The 22,761-nt window shown below is 47.7% G+C and overlaps 1 protein-coding gene across 13 annotated transcripts in view; it reads right to left on the reverse strand.

Annotated features, from left to right (window-relative positions):
- Positions 1-22,526, reverse strand: part of LOC133250606 (mucin-16-like) — a 122,257-nt gene extending 99,731 nt beyond the window's left edge. For 6 of the 13 annotated variants that reach the window (XM_061422025.1, XM_061422029.1, XM_061422028.1 and 3 more), the window contains exons 1-3: positions 22,327-22,522; positions 5,852-8,431; positions 941-1,033 (exon numbers count right to left, since the gene is read on the reverse strand). In XM_061422025.1, the coding sequence (XP_061278009.1) occupies positions 941-1,033; positions 5,852-8,431; positions 22,327-22,408 (2,755 nt within the window). In that variant the 5' untranslated portion in view covers positions 22,409-22,522. Of the gene's footprint in view, positions 1-940; positions 1,034-5,851; positions 8,432-22,326 lie in introns of all 13 variants that reach the window. The other 7 variants (XM_061422031.1, XM_061422034.1, XM_061422033.1 and 4 more) reach the window with 3 other exon arrangements.
- Positions 22,527-22,761: the final 235 nt, after the last annotated feature.

Consider the following 22,761-nt stretch of genomic DNA (forward strand, 5'->3'; position numbering starts at 1 on the left):
TACCACTTACATATTTACACATAAAGTTACTGTATATATAAAACATATTTTCAAAGATTCATGGGCTTGGGGATATTTAAAAGACACTATTGCCACATTTGAATATTTACTAAAAAAATTCCACAAAATAATTTCAAACATTAAGCTACTGCAAAGATACAGCAGATATAAAATAAAATGATAAAAGTATAAACTTTCAAGAATGTCCCAGACAAACTCTCAGTGAAGTTTTGCATCATTCTAAACATTTTAAGTGAATACCTCCTCTCAACTACAAGCCATGTATTGAAAGCTGTAACAGTGGACAAGAATTCTTTCACCTTCTGTTATAATCATCTTAGCAATGAATTGTCCTATAAAATAAACCTATGGCATCTCACTTTTATGTTTCCTGCTCATGGCAACCACTGATCTATCTTAGTGATAGTGCCTGTTTTAGGAAAGCCCTTCATACTTGTCCGCTGACTTGTAGAGTCACTATATTTATTCCTAAGTGGATGCAGTTGGCTCTTGCGGATATAAATTACCAAACAGAAGCAATTCATGTTAGAAGTCAGATTAGAAATCTCCCTAAAAATGAGTATCAATGGCCTCTGAGTACAAAAGTAGAAAGTTGTGATTATCTACTAGAATCTGGAACACAGACAATCAATTATCTTACTTTAAAGTGAAACTGTTAGTCACTCAAGCACGTCTGACTCTTTGCAACCCCATGGACTGTAGCCCACTAAGCTCCTCTGTCCATGGAATTCTCCAGGCAAGAATACTGGAGTGGGTTGCCATTTCCTACTCCAGAGGATCTTCCTGACTGAGGGATCAAACCTGCATCTCCTACATTGGCAGGCAGATTCTTTACTGCTCAGCCACCAGGGAAGCTTCTTACTCCAAAGACCAGGAGAAAAGACTCAAGCATTATGTACCAAAATATGATCATACATACTCAGACTGATGGTCTCCAGAGATGTGGAGCTACCCATTGGCTGCGTGGTGCCTCCAGGTTCCTTCAGATCCATGGTGGTGGTTGCCACTGACCCTGAGGGAGAAGGAGACAGAAGTGTTAGTCTCCCATCCCCTTAAGATGCACATCCACAGGAAATGCTCTTGCTAGATCCTGGCTCAGTATCTGAGCCTCATCTGCCTCTGAGAAGGCACTCTGGAAGGAATAATTCTCTTATTGGCATGAAATCAAACCCACAATATGACCTGCGTCTTAATTGTGGAAAATAGTGGGATTGCTGAATGTATTGGCCTCAAGCAAAAACATTTGGTGATAGTATGTCTCCATCACTTAAAAAAATATATTGAGGACTTCCCTGGTGGTGCGGTGGTTAAGAGTCTGTAATGCAACGCAGGGGACACAAGTCTGATCCCTGGTCTGGGAATTTCCCACATGTCATGGAGTGATTAAGTCCATGCATCACAACTACGGAGCCTGTGCTCTAAAGCCTGGGAGCTGCAACTACTGAAGCCTGCGTGCCTGGAGCCTGTGCTTCACAACAAGAGAAGCCAGCACAATGAGAAGCCCATACACCGCCACTAGAGAGTGGCCCCTGCTTGCCGCAACTAGAGAAAGCCAGTACACAGCAAGGAAGACCCAGCACAGCCCCAAATAAACAACTGAATAAGTAAAATAAAAACACTGGATTCTCCTTTATTCATTTATTTATGGCCACACATGTGGGATCCTAGTTTGCCAACCAGAGATTGAAACTGCACTCTTGGCTCAACTACTGGACAATCAGGGAAGTCCCTCCATCACTTATAATGTGTGAACTCACCATTGTTTAATTTTTCACTCCTATCGTTTGGACTCCACATAAGTAAAATCAGAATAATACCTGGAGTTATTTTATCTGGTTAGTTAATATATACAATTATTTCTTGATTACTCATTTTGTCATTTTCTTTTATCATTCTTTTATAATTATTATCACACACACTCTACCGCTGGGAAGGGAAAAGCTAGGCTCTGGCTGGAAGGACCTGAATCTGGGCTCAAGAATGGTAAAAGTGTCACTAGTTGCATACAGATAATAGAATAACCCGATGAGATAAGTGGAAACTGAAAGGGGAGGTGAAGGATACTGCGGAGACTTTGTAAGTGAGAGCAGAAGGAGATGGGGACAAAACATGGAGCTGGTTGCTTCTAGCAGAGCCGGGCGCAGGAGGTGAGGTGGTGTTTCTGGCATTCTCAGACTGGTATGTGAAGGCTGAAACTGGACGTGTTAGTTAATTAAAGGTGAGGTTCTGGGGGTGGGGATTTCTCTGGTGGTCCAGTGGCTAAGACTCAGAGCTCCCAATGCAGGGGTGCGTGGGTTTGGTCCCTGCTCAGGGAACTAGATCCCCCATGCTGCAACTAAGAGTTCGCATGCCGTAACCAGGAGTTCGCATGCTTCAACTAAGACAGAGCTCAGCCAAAGTAATAAATAAATAAAATAAAAATAAGGTAGACGCTAGGGGCAGAGACTCTCCCTTCTGACAACTCCATTGAGGGAATGAGGTGGAATACCCAGGAGGACCAGGGGTGTGCTTCCATAAACCAACACTTGTGGCGATATGCCTTGGTGATAAGGAAGTCATAAAAGGTAACTTGAGCTGTTCCCATTTACTAGTTTCAGTTTTATCCCTTAACATGCTACTGAAAAATGTGGTCTCTGTGACTTTGTAAATGAGAGCAGAAGGAGATGAGGACAAAACATGGAACTGGTTGCTTCTAGCAAAGCCAGGTGCGGGAGATGCTGCTGCTTCTGCTAAGTTGCTTCAGTCGTGTCCGACTCTGTGGGACCCCATAGACGGCAGCCCACCAGGCTCCACCGTCCCTGGGATTCTCCAGGCAAGAACACTGGAGTGGGTTGCCATTTCCTTTTCCAGTGCGTGAAAGTGAAAAGTGAAAGTGAGGTCGCTCAGTCGTGTCTGACTTAGCGACCCGGTGGACTATAGCCTACCAGGCTCTTCTGTCCATGGGATTTTCCAGGCAAGAGTACTGGAGTTGGGTGCCATTGCCTTCTCCGACAAGAGATGAGTGAATTGCAATTGTTTGTGGAGTCAGAGGTGGGCTGGTTCCAGTCCCAGAAAGTGTAATCCCACCAGGGGTCAAATGATAGAGTGCATCAGAAAATGTACCAGCTGGGAACTCCCTGGTGGTCCAGTGGTTAGGATTCTCACTTTCACTGCCGGGGATTGGAGGCTGGGTCCTTGGTTGGGGAAATAAGATCCTACAAGTCGGACCCATGGCAAAAAAAGGAAAGAAAGAAAAGAAAGAAAAAGGTGGTGCATATATACAATGGAATATTACTCAGTCATTAAAAATAATTAAATAATGTCATTTGAAATATCACATGACATCCCTTATATGTGGAATCTAAAAAGAAATGATTCAAATGAACTTACAAAACAGAGACTCACAAACTTAGAAAATGAACTTATGGTTGCCAGGGGGAAGGGAAGTTAAGGACATTGGGAAAGTCATGTACACACTGCTGTATTTAAAATGGATAACCAACAAAGAGCTATTGTACAACATATGGAACTCTGCTCAACGTTATGTGGCAGCCTGGATGGGAGGGGAGTTTGGGGGAGAATGGATACTTGTATATGTGTGGCTGAGTCCCTGCTGTCCACCTGAAACTATCACAACATTGTTTGTTAATCCAGCTATATCCCAATACAAAATGTTTTTGGTGTTAAAAAAATAAAAATTAAAAAATAAGTTAACAAAATGGATAACTAACAAGGACCTACTGTACAGCACAGGGAACTCTGCTCAATGTTACATGGCAGCCAGGAGGGGAGGGGAGTTTAGGAGAGAATGGACACGTATATGTATGGCTGAGTCCCTTCACTGTTCACCTTAAGCTATCACATTTTAGTTGGCTATATACCAATACAAAATGGGCTTCCCTGGTAACTCAGCTGGTAAAGAATCTGCCTGCAATGTGGGCCACCTGGGTTCGATCCCTGGGTTGGGAAGATTCCCTGGAGAAAGAAATGGCTACCCACTCCAGTATTCTGGCGTGGAGAATTCCATGGACTATTCCATGGGGTCACAAAGAGTCGGACATGACTGAGTGACTTTCACTTTCAATACAAAATAAAAAGTTCAAAAAAAAAGTAAAATTTAAAAAAAAGAAAATGTGCCAACCAATTGGCTTGAGGGCTGGAGCTAGAAGCACCCACTGACTGAAATGGAGACATTGAGTTTGGGACACTGCTCTTGGCCAAGAAAAATCTGTAGATGTCTCAGAGGGAGATGTGGTTCCCATGGGCAAGTGGCTTGTTCCCATCTTTCTTTCACACTCAGAGCCCCTTGTGGATTTTACACTGGTGGGAGCTAGAGAATGAACAGTGACTGGGCCACTTGTGTCTCTGCTGTGAGTGTGGCTATGGGTGCTTCCCTAAGAGAAGTCCTTTCCATGGAGGTTGCTGTTGGAGAAGTAAGTCTAGGAACCACCATGGAAGCAAAAAGAGAAAAGACAGAGGCTGAAATAGTGGTTGGTGCAAAACATCATCTTGAAAGTGTTGAAATGAAGTTGTTGAAATGAAATGGTTAGTCTCTCAGTCATGTCTAAGAGAAGTCCTTTCCATGGAGGTTGCTGTTGGAGAAGTAAGTCTAGGAACCACCATGGAAGCAAAGAGAGAAAAGGCAGAGGCTGAAATAGTGGTTGGTGCAAAACATCATCTTGAAAGTGTTGAAATGAAGTTGTTGAAATGAAATGGTTAGTCTCTCAGTCATGTCTGACTCTTTGTGACACCATGGACTGTAGCCTGCTAGGCTCCTCTGTCCATGGAATTCTCCAGGCAAGAATACTGGAGTGGGTTGCCATTCTCTTCTCCAGTGGATCATCCCAACTCAGGGATCGAACCTGCAAATACTGAGCCAGATACTGCAACCCATACACACTAGGGCCTGTGCTCCACAAAGAGAGAAGCCACAGCAATGAGAAGTGCAGGCACTGCTACTGGAGAGTAATGTCTGCTCTCCACAACTATTGAAGTGCCCTTGCAGCAACGAAGACCCAGCACAGTCAAAAATAAATACATAAATAAGATAATTAAATAAAAAACTAAACTGGTCTCTGGCCAGATTCTGTTTAGACATACAGTGAAATAAATAAAAGTGCCGTTGTTGGATATCACTACTGCAGAAGCAACGCAGAAGTCCTAGATGAGAAGGGCTGTCCTGGTGGAGTTTGTAACTGAGACACTGCTTGTGGCTCTGAGCTAACTCCCTAGGTGGGATGAAGAAATCTGAGTTGAATGTGTGCTGTGTGTTTCCATGGTGAGGAAGCTGTGGGTAGGGGGCAGAGGTGATGACCTAGGTGGTCATTAAACTGAAAGTAGAGGTCTCAGGTCGAGACATGGATAGATTCAAAATTTCCCTTGGTTTCCTCTCCGGTAGGTGGGGCTTCCCAGGTGGCTCAGTGGTAAAGAATCTGCTTGCTATTGTAGGAGACACAGGTTCGATCCCTGGGTCAGAAAGATCATTTGAAGAAGGAACTGGCAACCCATTCCAGTATTCTTTCCTGGAGAATCCCATAGACAGAGGAGCCTGGTGGGTACAGTCCATGGGATCACAAAAGAGTCGGACGTGACTCAGCGACTCAACAGTGTTAACAATAAATAGGTGGCTGTTGGTCTCTGCTGAGGAGGAAGGGGTGAAGAGAGAAAAGTGGATTTCTTTCGAGAAATATTGACAAGGTTGAGGGGATGAGGATCAGCTGACCCCTCTGAAGCCAAGGGGGTGAGTGTGGGGAGGGTGGGTGAACCTGTGATATCAAGAGAGATGCCAAGCCTGAGGACACATTTGTCCCTTTGCCTGATAGAGATGAGACAAACAGAGTGGAAGTCATACCTCTGACTCTTTCAGTACTTGTTTCTGCATTACTGAGTGTACTGGAGAGAGGGGAGGCCGAGTTGAGCTCTGTCTTTGCTGTGGTCTCAGAGGTCTCTGTGTGCACAGAGGAGGTGAACGTAAGATCTGAGGATGTGCCGAGCCCTGATGCTGTACCACCAGGAATTGAAGTGGACATCAGCAGAGGAGGGCTGGTGCTTTTCATGATATCTCCTGCAGGGCCGGTTTCAGGAGAGAAAAAATGATGTCTGGAGGTTGATGGAGTCAGACCCCAGCTGCTTGGCTCTCCAGAACCAGGATTCCCTGTAGATAAGACTTCTGGAATTGTGGAAGAAATCTTGCTTGATGTTGGGGTTGTCCCTGCTGGAGCACTTGAGCCAGGAGCCACTGTGATCACTGCTGTAGCCATAGACACTGGGGCACTGCTGATGGCTGGGGTCAAATGTGTAATAGTTTCAGAGGAAGTTGTGTCTCTGGTAGTTGGGTAGGTCATATCCTGGCTGGTCCTTGTGTCGCTGTCACCTGTCTGAGAGATCTCAGTGGGAGACACAAACTCCTCAGTGGTTTGTCTGGTTGCGGCTTCTAGGGTGGGTGTGTCTGAAGATGTTTCTCCAGGTGATGCCGTTTCAGTGAAGCTTGTGCTGGAGGTGTTGATATGGCCTGTCTCACTGGTCAGTGTTTCCTCTCCAGAACTTGTCTCTGTCCCCCAGGTGGACTGGGGTTCAGTTGAGGGTTCACTTGTACCTGCATTGGTCCATGATGCTTCTCCTGGGGTGCTGGAATCAAGTGTCCTGGAGATGTCTGAGCTCTCAGGGGCAGTTGTGCTGGGGCTGTGTCTTTCAGAAGTGGTGTGTGGTGTTCTGAGCTCCCATCCTGGATGGGATTTTGAGACCTGAATTGAGCTTGTCCCCCTGCCGTCCGCAGAACTGAAGCCTGGGGAGGGGGCTGAAGTGGTGGCTGAATTATTCTCCCGTCCAGGAGCAGAGGTCACAGATGGAGCCACAGGTGCAGTCAAAGGTTCTCTGGTATGTTGCTCAGTCATAGATGGATGAGTACTGGTCACCTCTGAGACAGAGGTGGTGGAAGGGGATGTAGTTTTCACTCCTGGAACCTGGGTGATGCCGAGGGTGGCCAGACCAGTGGAAACTTCTGAAACCAAGGTGCTGGCTGTTGTGATGGGAGGTGAGTCTGTGGCATCAGGGGATGTACTAGGGATGAGGACAGTCTTTGCTGTCCCTTCCCCTGAGGGAGATGGGTGGTCCAGAGGGAAAGTAGTGCCTCTGACTCTTTCAGCACTGGTTTCTGTATGACTTGATGTTCTGGAAAGAAGAAAAGCTGGGTTTGGCTCTGTCCTTCCTGTGCTCCCAGGGGTCTCTGTGTCCTTGGAGGAGGTGCCCATGTGGTCTGAAGATGGGCTGGACCGTGATCCTGTAGGATCAGTAATGGAGGCGGACAGGAGCAGAGGAACGCTGGTGGGGCTCATGAGGTCTCCTGGTGGGCTGGTGTCAGGAGAGGAGAAGTGATGCTCAGCATTGGATAGAGTCAGAACCTGGCTGGTTGCCTCCTTAGAATCTGGCTTCCCAGGCATTTTGGAAGAAGTCTTGCTTGATGTTGGGGTTGTCCCTCCTGGAGCACTTGAGCCAGGATCCAGCATGGTCACTGCTGTCAGCATGGACACAGGGGCAGAACCGAAGGCTGAAGTCAAACCTATAGCTGTTTCAGATGGAGCTGTGGCTCCTGTAGGTAGGGGTGCTGTATCCTGACTGATACCTGTGTCACTGTCACCTGTCCATGTGATCTCAGTGGAAGGTGTAATCTCCTCAGCCGTTGGGCCAGCTGTGGCTTCTAGGGTGGGTGTGTCTGAAGATGTTTCTCCAGGTGATGCTGTTTCAGGGAAGCTTGTGCTTGGCTCAGTGGACACAGAAACCACCCAGGTAGTAAGAGACGTGTGGATAGGGTCTGTGTCAGTGGTCACTGTTTCCTCTGTAGGACTTGTCTCTGTCCCCGAGGTGGACTGGAGTTCACTTGAGGGTTCACTTGTACCTGTGCCGGCCCACATTTCTTCTGATGAGGTGCTGGAATCTAGTGTCCTGGAGATGGCAGAGCTCCCGGGGGCAGTTGTGCTGGGGCTATACCCATCAGCAGTGGTGTCAGGACTTCTGAGCTCCCCTGCTGTGTGTGATGGAGAGACCTGAGTAGACCTTTCTTGCTGGCTGTCAACAGTGCTCAAATCTGAGGTGTTAGAGCTGGTACCCCAACTGTGTCTTTTTTCAGTAGCAGAGGTCTCAGGTGGAGATATAGAGGCACTCAAAGTTCCCTTGGTCTCATTTTCAGCCACTGTTGAATGGTTGATGGTGTTCTCTGGGACAAAGATGGTAGAAGGAGATGTAATTGTCACTTCTGAAACGCCGGAAAGGTTGATGTTCTCAGGACTCCTTTGTTCTCCAGAAGTTAAAGTACTGGTTTTGCTGATGCTGGTTGAATCTGTGGTCCCTGTGGGTCTAGAATTCTCCGGTGTGATGTGGGTGCTGCTGCCTGGTCTTGTCAAGGACTGGGTAGATGTAGTTGATGCAGTGGGGCCTGTGGGTTCAATTAGGGATGGGTCATTGTTATCTCTTGGTGTTCAAGTTTAAGACTAGTCCTCTGGAACTTCCCTGGTGGCTCAGTGGTAAAGAATCCACCTGCCAATGCAGGGGACACGGGTTCGATCCTTGGTTTTGGAAAGATCCCACATGCCGAGGGGCAGCTAAGCCTGTGTGCTACAACTACTGAGCCTGTGCTCTAGAACCCGTGTTCCACAGTGAGAAGCCCGAGCACAGCAAAGAAGAGTAGCCCCACTTTCTGCAACTAGAGAAAGCCCTCGAACAGCAACAAAGATCCAAATAAATTTTATTTATTTATTTTATAAATAAATAAAGATTTAAAAATAAATAAAATTTTAAAAGAAAAAAAAGTAGTCCTCTGAGTGGAGTTGGCTGCTACAAACCTACTTTGCTTTGCTTTGCATGCGTGCTCAGTCATATGAGACTCTTTGTGACTTCATGGACTGTAGCCCTCCAGGCTCCTCTATCCATGGGACCTTCCAGGCAAGAATACTGGAATGAGTTGCCATTTCCTCCTCCAACGAATCTTCCCAACCCAGGGATGGAACCCTGGTCTCCCACACTGCAGGTGAATTCTTTACCACTGTGCCATCTGGGAAGCCTACTACTGAGCTCCTGCAGTTTTATTTTGTGGTGTGAGATTTAGGTAGAATCTCTGGGCTCTGTTGGACAAAGCTGGGTCTGTGTGAACTGTTATATAGTAGGGGCTGGATGAAACATGGGCAACTCTTCTGAACAAGAATACATAAATTTGGGTGGAATGAACTGGGAGGTTGAGATTGACATATATACACTACTATGCATAAAACAGATGACTAATAAGAACCTACATATAGGCCAGGGAACCCTACTCAGTGCTCTGTGGTGACCTAAATGGGAAAGAAATCCAAAAAAGAGGGACTATATACAAGAAAGGTAGCCTCCAATCTGTTCTGGACTATCTTTGATTGGTTTGTGTGCTGTTATGTGAAAAATAGCTGATGATATGGTTAGATCTGGGCTTCCCTGTTGGTACAGTGGTAAAGAACCCACCTGCCAATGCAGGAAACACAGGTTTGATTCCCGGGTCAGAAAGATCCCGCCGGAGGAGGAAATGGCAACCCACTCCAGTATTCTTGGCCTGGGAGAATCCCCATGGACAGAGGAGCGTGGCAGGCTACACAGTCCATGGGGGTCTTGAAAAGGTTGGACACGACGGAGCGACTAAACAACAAATATATGTATGTATGTGCATAGCTGATGCACTTTGCTGTAGAGAAGAAACTAACATAAATTGTAATGCAGCTATATTGCAATAAAAAATTTTTAAAGAAAAGTAAATTTGGGCAGGAGAAAACAGGAGGGTGTTGCAACCACAGGAAGTTCTTGAAGATGAAAAGCTAACCATTTCTCAGTTCCCTTTCTGAAATCTTTCAATGGATCCTCACTGCCTACAGGATAGAGTTCCTTAGTGTGTCATGGTCCTTAATGATCCATCCCCTTGTGTCTCTAAAGTGGTGCCTCTCAACCCGTTGTGATTGTTCTTCCAGAGAACAGGTATTATCTATGCACTTTCAGTTGTCAAAGCTAGTGATCTTCTACTTCCATCTAGTGGTCAGAAGCTAGGGATGCTCCTAACAACTGTAATGCATAGCCCCTCCTGCAAAGAATTACCGGGCCTTAATCTCAATAGTGGGTCCCTGGTGGCTTAGAGGTAAAGAATCCTCCTGCCAATGCAGGAGATGCAGGAGACACAGATTCAAGCCCTGGGTCGTTAAGATACTCTGGACAATGGCTTGGCAATCCATTCCAGTATTCGTGCCTGGAAAATCCCATGGACAGAGGAGCCTGGTGGGCTACAGTCCACGGGGGTCACAGAGTTGGACACAATTGAGTGACTAAACTCAACAACATCAATAGTGCTGAGGGTGAGACTCTCTGCTCTGTCCTTATATCCCACAGAATCCGTCCTCTTATCTTCTTTAAACCATAGCTACGTTCTCACAGTTCCCCAGCCCAACAGCATAATTCTTCACTCATCTTTCCAATGATCACCATGCCCTTTACACAAATGAACACCTATTCATTAATTCAGCTTCTGTTACTGTATTCACTCTCCTCTCTTTACTGAATTGTCTTTTTTCTTTCTTTTTTAAATTGGCCTCACCTGCAGCTTGTGGGATCTCAGTTCCCCAACTAGGAATGGAACCCATACCCCCTGCATGGAGGGGAGTTGGAAGTGTGGAGTCTTAACCACTATTATTGTTGATGTGTCTTGACTCTTTTGCGACCCTATGGACTGTAGCCCATGAGACTCCTCTGTCCATGGGATTTCCCAAACAAGAGTACTATAACTGATTTAACTTTTATGCAGATTACATCATGTAAAATGCTGGGCTGGATGACTCACGAGGTAGAATCAAGATTCCTGGGAGAAATATCAACAACCTCAGATATGCAGATATACCACTCTAATGGAAGAAAACTAAGAGGAACGAAAGAGCCTCTTGATGAGGATGAAAGAGGAGAGTGAAAAGCTGGCTTAAAACTCAACATTCAAAAAACTAAGATCATGGCATCTGGTCCCATCACTTCATGGCAAATAGATGGGGAAAAAATGGAAACAGTGACAGACTTTATTTTCTTGGGCTCCAAAATCACTGTGGATGGTGACAGCAGCCAAGAAATTAAAATATGTTTGTTCCTTGGAAGAAAAGCTATGATAAACCTAGATAGCAGAGATCAAACCAGTCAATCCTAAAGGAAAACCAGCCCTGAATATTCACATCAGGTGGCCAAAGTATTGGAGTTTCAGTTTCAGCATCGGTCCTTCTGATGGGTATTCGGACTGATTTCCTTTAGGATAGATTGATTGGATCTCCTTGCAGTCCAAGGGACTCTCAAGAGTCTTCTTCAACACCACAGTTCAAAGGCATCTATTCTTCGCCACTCAGCTTTCTTTATAGTCCAACTCACATCCATACATGACTACTGGAAAAACCATAGCTCTGACTAAATGGACTTTTGTTGGCAAAAGGACTGATGCTGAAGCTGAAGTTCTAATACTTTGGCCACCTGATGGGAAGAGTGGACTCATTGGAAAAGACCTTGATGCTGGGAAAGATAGAGGGCAAAAGGAGAAGGGGGCAACAGAGGATGAGATGTTTGGATGGTATCATCGACTCAACAGACATGAGTTTGAGTAACCTTGGGGAGATGGTGATGGGCAGGGAAGCTGGGTTTGCAAATGGACACAACTTTGTGACTGAACAACAAATAACTGATTCATGTTGCTGTACACCTGAGACTAACACAATATTGTACAGGGTTGGCCAAAAAGTTCATCTGGTTTTTCTGTAACATCTCATGGAAAAATCTTTACAAACTTTGAGGGCAACCCAATAAGTCAACTACATGTGTGCTTAGTCACTCAGTTGTGTCCGACTCTTTTTGACCCCGTGGACTGGAGCCTGCCAGGTTCCTCTGTCCATGGGCTTTTTCGGGGAAGAATACTGGAGTGGGTTACTATGCATCAACTATACTCCAATAAATTTTTTTTTTAAAGTAACAGTTCTTTGTCTCTGAAGCATCCTCCAAAGCTCGTGTCCCAGATGAGCCATGCTTTCAGAGACACAACTGTGAAGAAAACAGAGACTCAAAAAAATAGGTTGAACATTGTCCCCAGGAATGTCCCAAAGCAGGACTCATGACAGGACTGGGGACTGAACCCTGGCTGAAGAAGCGGTATCTGTGGGTACCACTTGACACAAACCCAGAGGCTTCTTCAGAAGGCCCTGCGGCAATAGAGAAAGGGGTGCAAAGGGAGAGGTGGCAAGCTGAAGGCTTCTGTAAGAGCCTGGGGAGAGCTCAGCACTGAGCTGGTCCTGGGCCTCTCAAAGGAACCGCAACTGTTGGAGAGCTGCTTTGCTTGTCTTCCTGTCAGTGCTGCAGCACCCGAGCTTGGGTTCTGCTTTGGACAGAGCAGACGAACTAGCATCCCCTTAGGCTATCAGGACAGCTGTCATGACTAGGGAATGAGGCTGCAGACCAGTAAGTCTCATCAAGTGAGATTTTTTGCCTTTATTATTCATGCAACAAATATTTCCTGCATACCTACTATTTCCAGGTACTATGACAGGCTGCATTTGGCAATGTCTGGAGACACTTTGGGGATTCCCAGGTGGCTTCCCAGAGCAACTCAGCGGTACAGAATCTGCCTGCCAGTACATGAGACACAGGAGACTTGGCTTCCATCTCTGGGTCGGGAAGATCCCTGGGAGAAAGTAATGTCAACCCACTCCAGTATTCTTGCCTGGGAAATCCAATGGGCAGAGGAGCCTGGCGGGCTACAGTTGCAAAGTATCAGACCTGACTGAGCACGTACTCATGGAGCATTTTTGGTTGTCATGATTCGAGGGTCGGTTGCTATTGGTATCTTGTGGGTAGAGACTAGGGATGCCGCTTAATATCTTCCAATGCACAGGACAGTGCTCCCACAACAAGGAATGATCCAGACTCAGATATACTGACCTCTGTGCCCTCTGTGTGCGCTTGGTCTAAGCTTATAGCTGTTCCATAGAAAAAGCAGATAGGAACCCAATTTAGTGGGTTGTCAACAGCACCAAAAATGTAAGAGGATAACAGAATAAGGCATCAGGGCACACTGGGTGCAGCAGGGGTAAATGATTTTACAAAAGTATTTTTAGATACACACACACCTAAGCACAGAGCTGGTCACAATGTAAAATGTATTTCTTTTTCATTCCCTCATAGCTCAGTTGGTAAAGAATCTGCCTGCAATGCAGGAGTTAAAGTGAGTCTCTCAGTCATGTCCAGCTCTTTGCAATCCCCTGGACTATACAGTCCATGGAATTCTCCAGGCCAGAATACTGGAGTGGGTACTTGTTCCCTTCTCCAGAGGATCTTCCTAACCCAGGGATCCAACCCAGGTCTCCCTCATTGCAGGCAGATTCTTTACCAGCTGAGCCACAAGGGAAGCAATGCAGGAGACCCCGGTTTGATTCCTGGGTTGGGAAGATCCACTGGAGAAGAGATTAGGCTACCCACTCCAGTATTCTTGGGCTTTCCTTGTGGCTCAGCCGGTAAAGAATCCACCTGCAATGCGGGAGACCCGGATTTGATCCCTGGGTTGGAAGATCCCCTGGACAAGGGAAAGGATACCCACTCCAGTATTCTGGCCTGGAGGATTCCACGGGCAGAGGAGCCTAGTGGGCTATAGTCCATATATTCGCAAAGAGTCGGACACACAGAGCAACATGCACACACACACACACACACACCCTCTCCCTCTTAGACTTCCCTCCCACCCCACCTCCCATCCACCTTTCTAGATCATCCCAGAGCACCGAGCTGAACCTCCTGTGCTATACAGCAGCTTTCTACTAGCTAGCTATTTACACATGGTAGTATATATGTGGGTGCAGGTGTGCATGCTAAGTTGCATCAGTAGTGTCCGACTCTTTGTGACCCCATGGACTGTAGCCTGCCAAGCTCCTCTGTCCATGGGGATTCTCCAGGCAAAACTACTGGAGTGGGTTGCCATGCCCTCCTCCAGAGGATCTTCCTGACCCAGGGATCAAACCCAGGTCTCATGTCTTCTGCATGGGCAGGCAGGTTCTTTACCACTAGCGCCACCTGGGAAGCCCTGGTGTATATATGTCAATTCTAATCTCTCAATTCATCCCCCCTTCCCTTCCCCACAAAATGTCCATATGTCTGATCTCTATGTCTGCTTCTCTATTCCTGCCCTGCAAATAGATTCCTCACATTTTTTTTTAAGATTCCACATATACACATTAATATACAATATTTGTTTTTCTCTCTCTGACAGTTCACTCTGTCCTGCTGACTCTAGGTCCATCCACATCTCTACAGATGTATTTCTTATTATGGATCCCAGTCAGAAACTCTGCCAGATGTTCCTGCATCAGCTCATCCTCTGCCATCTAGCTTCGCCTGGCTTCCTTCCCCATCCCATCTCTTCTCTCACACTGGTGTCACTGGGAAGGGAGCTGGTGTCAGCATCTCTGGGCATTTACAGAGCCAGGCTGCCTGGAGGAGAGCTCCAGCTCTCCCACGGACCAGCGGCATGAGCTTGGGCAAGTCACATACACTAACAGCGCCTCCATTTCAGTTTCCTTATCTGCAACGTGGAAGTTATAAGAGTGCTTCATCAGGCCACTAAGAGGATTAAATGAATTAATCTATGTAAAGCGCTTAAAATAGTGTCTGGGACTTCCCTGGTGGTCCAGTGGTTAAGACTCTGCCTGCCAATGCCTGGGACACGGGTTCGATCCTTGGTCGGGGAGGATTCCATATGCCGTTGGGCAACTAAACCCGTGTGCCACACTACTGAACCCACACATCCTGGAGCTCGTGCTCCACAAGAGAAGCCACTGCAATGAAGCCCAGGCACCACAACTAGAGAGTAGCCCCCGCTTGCTGCAACCAGAGAAAGACTGTGCCCAGCTTTAAATAAATGCATTTATTAAATAAATAAAAAATCCCATTGTCTGGCATATATTGCTTTTGATTGCTGTATGAGTATAATTTGTCAAAATTCACCAAAGACAGTGGACTGGATGTGAATTAAAATTTAAAAACATAAAATAAAATAGAATAATAAAAATAATTGAAAAATATTATTTGTATCTTGGCTCATTTTAGCATAGCACTGATTGCTGTTATTATTATTATTAGTTATATAATATTATTATTCCCAGAGAAGTGGGAATCAGAATAAGAATCAATGATGGGGGGCTTCCCTGGTTGTCTGGTGATTAGGAATCCTGGTGCCAATGCAGGGGACACAGGTGAGGAAGTTCCCACAGGCCTCAGAGCAACTAAGCCTGTGTGTCACAACTACTGAAGCTCGCACATCTAGAGCCCGTACCCTGCAACAAGAGAAGGCACCGCAATGAGAAGCCCGAGCACCTCAACTAGAGAAAGCCCTTGAGCAGTGACAAAGACCCAGTGCAGCCAAAAATAAATAATAAAATTTAAAAAAAGGATCAGTGATGGGGAGCAGGGATCAGATTCACTGTATCTTGTTGCTTAGTTGCTAAGTCATGTCTGACTCTGGGACCCCATGGACTGCAGCATGCCAGGCTTCCCTGTCCTTCACCATCTCCTGGAGCTTGCTCAAACTTATGTCCATTGAGTCGGTGATGCAATCCAACCATCTCATCCTCTGTCGCCCTCTTTTCCTCCTGCCTTCAATCTTTCCCAGCATCAGGTTTTTTCCAATGAAATGGCTCTTCGCATCAGATGGCCAAAGCATTGGAATTTCAGCTTCAGCACCAGTCTTTCCAATGAATATTCAGTACTGATATCCTTTAGGATGGATGGTTTGGTCTCCTTGCTGTCCAAGGGACTCTCAAGAGTCTTCTCCGGCACCACGTTTCATAAGCATGCATTCTTTGGCACTCAGCCTTCTTTATGGCCCAGCTCTCTTGGGGAGTCCCAAAACTGGGTGCCCAAAGGACAGCTGTCCCAGAACAGACATTGCAAGCGGCTGGCTGGTCCAATGGAAATGAATGAGACTGGTCAGGATGGGTAGGGGACAGCCAGGCAGGATGCCCTGCTCAACTTCAGTGTCTGTTCCCTTGACTGTTGAGAGGTCTGGCTCCACGCATGTATGGGGCCACACCAGCCAGGGCAGGTCCTGGGATGTCTCCTCCAAGGCAAGGACCCAAGGTGGGGGCGCAAGGAGGTGAAGCCCAGCCCAGACAGCAGAGGAAATGCCAAGCCCAGCCCTACCCTCAGGAGGGGACTCAGGTAGTGCACTGAGTCCCTTGGTCCTACCCTGCCTTGCTGACCTACCCTGCACCCCCCAAGGGACTGCTGGTTGGGTAGGGGTCCTTTGGGGGTTTCAGCACCAACCGAAGTCCTACCTTCCCTGGGAGGAGAGATCTAAAGGCTCCTCTCCCTCCCTGAGAAAAGTGAGGACATGCTGTCAGAAGAGAAAGAAGAGGACCCATCAGGGCTTCCACGGTGGCTTAGTGGTAAACAATCCACCTGCCAATGTCAGGGACACAGGTTCAATCCCTGGTCTGGGAAGATCCCCAGGCTGGGGAGCAGCTAAGCCCGGGTGCCACAACCACTGAGCCTGTGCTCTAGAACCCAGGAGCCATAACTACTAAAGCCCATGCTCCTACAGCTTGTGCTCCACAACAAGAGAAGGCACTGCAGTGAGAAGTCTGCACACCACAACCAGAGAAGAGCTCTCGCAGCAACGAAGACCCAGCGTAGGTAAAAATAAAGAAATAATTTGTTTTTGTTTTTGTTTTTGTTTTTAAAGGAGAGTACCCCTCATAAGAAAAAAGAGCTTGTTTTGCTCTCTCCCTGTCTCACACACACTGTCCCACATACATATGCACACTTACACAAGTGCACACACACAGCCAGAACTCAAGTCCTGGTGTCCTGGATTTCAAGCTGGTCCTGCCCCGCTCACTCAACGGAACCTCAGTTTCCCCATTTTTAAAGCACAAATAACATCAGAGCCCACCTGCCTCTGGGTTGCACAGGGTTTTACTGGGGTGCATTAGTTCATTAACCCACAGGAGGCTTCCCCTCACCCTGCCCTACTGACGAGAGCAATCCACCCCAACACACTCCAGCACCCCAGATTCTCTGCCCAAAATCTCTTCTCTTTATCACCATTTTAGTACTTATGTGTGCCTAATTGCTTAGTCATGTCCAACTCGTTGCCACCCTTTGGACTGTAGGGTTCCAGGCTCTTCAGTCCATGGGATTCTCCAGGCAAGAATACTGGAGTGGGTTGCCATTTCCTTCTCCAGGGGATCTTCCTGACCCAGGAATCAAATCCTTATCTCCTGTGTGTCCTGCATTGCAGGCGGATTCCTTACTGACTGAGCCATCAGGGAAGCCGCTCTTAATACTTAAATGCATGATTTATTTACTGTTGATATGGGTTTTGATCTGTCTCCCCTGCCAGAATGTCAGCTCAGCAGGGATCTTTGTATGGCTCATAGCTGTATCCCCATCACCAGAACAATGCCTGGCACACAGTAGGTGCTCAAGAAATTGTCACTGAACAAATGAATGAATGAATGAATCACTGTGTAATAGTGTTGAGTAAGGAGGTGAGGACCTCCCCAATAGACTGAAGATGCACAGGGACCCTTAATGTGAGGGGAAGGAGGACCCCCTCCGACTGAGGAGAATGAAGACCCCCCTCTCTGGGGGAGACTGAGGACACCCCTAGAAACCAGACATGAAAGAGAAGGGTGAAAACTCCATCCAGGTGGGCTGGTGGGATGTAAAGTTGTTGCTTTTTAGTCACTAAGTTGTGTCCGACTCTTTGTGACCCCATGGACTGTAGCCCACTAGGCTCCTCTGTCCATAGGATTTCTCAAGCAAGAATATTGGAGTGGGTTGCCATGCCCTCCTCCAGGGAAACTTCCCAACCTAGGTATCGGACCCACATCTGTTGCATCTCCTGCATTGGCAGGTGGATTCTCTACCATCGTGCCACCCAGGAAGCCAGGATATTAGCCCCTAGACAGCTGAAGTGCATATGAAAGGAACAATTTCAGTGAATCCAGACTCTTGCATCTTCCTGTACTTGTGCCCGACTCTTTGCAACCCCATGGACTGCAGCCTCCCAGGCTTCTCTGTCCATGGGATTTTCCAGGCAATAGTACTGGAGTGGATTGCCATTCCCGTACTTAGAAAGGCACTAAATTCCTTAACTTGGGCTATCTGGTTTTCCTCCTGTATTTCTTTCTTTTTTTTTGGCTGTCCCTTGCAGCATGTGGGATCCTACTTCCCTGACCAGGGATGGATGGAACCCATACCCCCTACACTGGGAGTGTGGAGTCTCAACCCCTGGACCACCAGAGACCCTGGTTTTCTTTAATTAACATCATCTTTTGATGTTCAGACTACCTGCCCTTTGTTGCAAAACTTTTATATAACCTGGCTCCTCCCCTCGCCTCCTCGGAGCAGTTCTCTCAGGGTTACTTGAGATGCTGCCTCCTGGGCTTGAAGTCCTAAAAATTTCCACCAAATAAAACATAACTCTCAACTTTTAAGTTGTGAGTATTTTTTACATTGACAGAGGGGTGATGAAGGGCAGTTGCTGTCTACCCTGGGGGATGGGGATACCCAAGGGCCAGAAAAAGCCAAGAGAGGAGAAACACTCCTCAACCCTCAGTCTTTTCCAGGCAGAGGGTGAAGTACAGGGCTTAGGAATCATCCAGAAATGGGAGTTCGGATCCCTTCCCTCACTTGTTAAAATTTTTTTTTTAACCTGATGCAAAGAGCCAACTCATTGGAAAGACCCTGATGCTGGAAAATATTGAGGGTAATAGGAGAAGGGAGTGGCAGGGAACAGATGGTTGGATAGCATCATCGGCTCAGTGGACATGAAATTGAGCAAACTCTGGAAGACCGAAGAACAGGGAAGCCTGGTGTGCTGCAGTCCACGGGGTCACAAAGAGTTGGGCACGACTTAGTGACAGAACAACAAAACAGTTGCTTTACCTCACCATGCTAGTCACCACTGTACAGCAAAATGAGTCAGCTGTACATATACATATGTGTGCGTGCAAGCTAAGTCGCTTCAGTTGTGTCTGACTCTTAGCGACCCCATGGACTGTAGCCTGCCAGCCTCCTCTGTCCAGGGGATTCTTCAGGAAGAATACTGGAGTGGGTTGCCATTCCCTTCTCCAGGGGATCTTCCGGACCCAGGGATCAAACCCAGGTCTCCTGGGTTTCCTGCATTGGCAGGCGGCTTCTTTACCACCAGCGCAGCCTGGGAAGCCCATGCACATAGATGTATCTCCTCTTTTTTTGGATTTCCTTCCAATTTAGGTCACCACAGAGCCCTGAGTGCTTGCTGTGTGACTTTAAACAAAGGGCACAATCTCTCTGAGCCTGTTTTCTCTTTGGTAAAATGGGAGGCAATGTACCCCTACTCTCACCCATGCAAGCTTAATCCAGGGGTGAAAGCTCTGGCACATAGTAGGTCCACAATAGAAAATGATGATTACTGTGGTCCTCTGGGATCTTGTCAGGTTTCAGCCACACAGTCAAAGAGGGGAAAAGTACAGGATGCAGATGTAGAAGAAGATTCACCGGATGGGGTCTAGGGTGGAGGGAGAGGTGAGAGGGGAATGGATCTCCACCAGCTCTGGAATTTTAAAAATTACCCTTTAGTGAGATAGAAACTCAGAGAGGTTAGGCATCAGGCCCAAGGACACACAGCCTGTCAGCACCGGATTTACATTTTTTTTAGTCTCTGACCAGGAATCGAGGAAGTCTTTTCCAGAAATAAAGTGAAGAGTCCAGAAAGGTGTCTGAATTGACCTGCCAGGGGAACCCTCCCTGACAGGCTCCCTGTTTACTGTGGAATTGATAGGCAATTGGGGAGGGATGTCAACCCTTAGTCCAGGCAACCAGCCCTCCTTGGGGTGGGAGCAAAAGCCCGCTCCATTTACACGGCCCTGGGCATCTGACTCTGAGGAAGCCTCGGGGTCAAAAGCAGTTAAACAGCCTCTGTTTGTGGTGACATGCTCTGGGGACAGCTCAGGGGGACACGCCCCATCAGAGGTGGTGGAATTGTCTGGTACAAACCCGCCCACCATTCAGGCCATTGTGTGGGTGCCTTTCAGTGGCGTCCAACCGCAAAGCTTTTCCGGGGCCCAGAGCTGTCCTGGGTGACTCAGGGCTGGGGGCTGGGGCACCCTCTCCACCTGTTCCAGGAGCTGCAGAGAGTGAGGCTTGAGTTGGGGAGGGACTAGGAGGTGGCCCACCCACCCTGGGTGGCTTCCAGCCTGCTAGTGTCCGTGGCCTGAGCCCCTGAGAATGGGGGAAAAAGGATGCCCTCACCCTCACTCCCCTTCAGGCTCTAGAAGCTTCTGTTTTGCAGCCAAGCATTAAGGACAGTCCTTTCTCCTGGGAGGAGTAAATTAACAGATATTTAAGCAACTGGCACAGTGCAGGAGATGTGGGTTTGATTCCTGGGTTGGGAAGATCCCCTGAAGAAGGAAATGGCAAACCACTCTGGTATTCTTGTCTGGTAAATCCCATGGACAGTGGGGCCTGGTAGGCTATAGTCCATGGGGTCATAAAAGAATCAGACACGACTTAGTGATTAACAAACAACAACAGTGTAGATGGCAGTTTTCAGGTTATTTTGCACACCAGAGGACTTCCCTGGTGGCTCAGACAATAAAGAATCTGCCTACAATGCAGGAGACCTGGGTTCAATCCCTGGGTTGGGAAGTTCCCCTGGAGAAGGGAATGGCAACCCACTCCAGTATCCTTGCCTGGAGAATTTGGACACCAGAGTGGTTTGGCTGGAGAGCCTTAATTTCCTACCCAAGGGGTAAAACTGTGCGGGGGTCTGGAAGCCCTAGAGTGACACATGGAGAGTCTTGGACCTTCTTTTGGTAGAGAAGAGAGCCTGGTTCCTCTCCCCAGCACCAGGCTGGAGTCCCACCTCTTCCTGAGGCCAGTGGGCTTTCTCTGGTTAGCCAGGCCCAAGCTGACCTCCCAAATGACTAATAGACCTGTGAGGTCCTCCTTGGGGTCCAAGAACACACCTTCCTTAACCCTCACAAGCTGCCTTTCTGCTTTCACCCGTCCCCTCAGTATCCCCTGATCATGCAGCCCAAATTCGCTCACATCGCATCAAAGGACCCAAATACACCTTGCAGCTTCCTGTCTCCTGGCCTTTGCCCCCTCGGTTCTCCCTGCCAGGAGTGTCCTTTTCCTTCTTCCACTGACCTCGTCTGTAGAAATTCCAGCCAATCCAATACTGCCCTGCAGTTTTGGGGAAACTGCCCCTTCTCTGTACCCCTAAGGTGGCAAAGCTCTTGCTCAACTTTGTACCAAGAGAGACTGGGCACCCCTCTGTCTTGCCCACCAGCCTGGAGTTCCTGCAAGCCTGGGGCTGTGACTTGCTCATTTCCTATCTGAGAGCTGAGCACAGGTACTGAAATCAGAGGTGTCAATAAAACAACAAAAAAACAAAAAAATTGGAACTTCCCTGGCTGCCCAGTGCTTAAGACTCCAGGTTCCCAATGCAGGGGGCACGGGTTCGATCCCTGATCGGGGAACTAAGATTCCCAAACACTATGTGGCTCTGTCAGAAAATATAAAATAAAATAAAACTCATCATAAAAAAGAAACCAAAACCCAGATGGATAACCAATAAGGACCTACTGTACAGCACATGGAACTCTACTCTATATTCTGTGATAACCTTTAGGAGAAAAATCTAAAAAAAGAAGGAATATATGTACAAAAATTACTGAATCAGTTTGCTATACACCTGACACTAACACAACATTGCAAATCAACTATCTGCTTAGTCATTGAATCGTGTCTGACTTTTTGGGACCCCATGGACTGCAGCCAACCAGGCTCCTCTGTCCACGGGGATTCTCCAGGCAAGAATACTGAAGTGGGTTGCCATGCCCTCCTCCAGGGGATCTTCCCAATCCAGGGACTGAACCCAGGTCTCCCACATTGCAGGCAGATTCTTCACCATCTGAGCCACCAGGGAAGCCTATAAATCAACTATACTCCAATTAAAAAAAAAAAAAAAAAGCCCTAGGAAATGAACATGTCAGTGAGCCAGTGAAAGGAGGAATACTTGACCATCTCTAGTCCTGCAATATTTTATTCCCACTGTAGCCATTCTGTGATGTCTCCTCCAGTCAGCGTGGAAAACCAGCCCCACCTGGCTGACTGTGATGGAGGCCTTTGCCAAAGAAAGCAGAAGCCCTCCGGACTGCCCCCGAGGGGGCTCGGGAAGCCTGAGGCACCTGTCACATCTGTCCCTCTCTCCTCCAGGTATGTATCTGCCTCCTCCACTGACCCCAACCCAGCCCGGCTTACCTGGCCAGCAGGTGAGGAAGAGGCTCACGGTCAGAGCCACCAGGTGCCCTCGCCGATGGCGTCCTGGGTCTTTCCTGCCCATGCTCCTGCCCACCCTCCTGCCCACCTGCCTGGGCAGTGCTCCTCACACCCCGAACGAGCCCCAGTGACTGAACCCAGTCCAGCCCGGCCGGGCTCCTGGGAGGGTGATGAGGACACGCCTTGCTGAACTTCCCAAGAGGGGCAGGGCTTGCCCTAGGGGGAAGTAGTGGTTCTGTGGCTGGCAAAGGTCAGCTGGCTTTATTCAGCGCCCTCGTGATGACTAATGCCTGCAGACTGATACTGATACTGTGCAGGGCCCTGTGGGGCTCCTGGGCGCAAGCCCTTTCTGTGTCCCACACCTCCGTTTCTTTGATTATAGGAAACAAACCTTCATTCAGCCTTTAAGACCTTCCC

The sequence above is a fragment of the Bos javanicus genome, chromosome 7 (genome assembly GCF_032452875.1).
Source record: "Bos javanicus breed banteng chromosome 7, ARS-OSU_banteng_1.0, whole genome shotgun sequence".
NCBI lineage: Eukaryota > Metazoa > Chordata > Mammalia > Artiodactyla > Bovidae > Bos > Bos javanicus.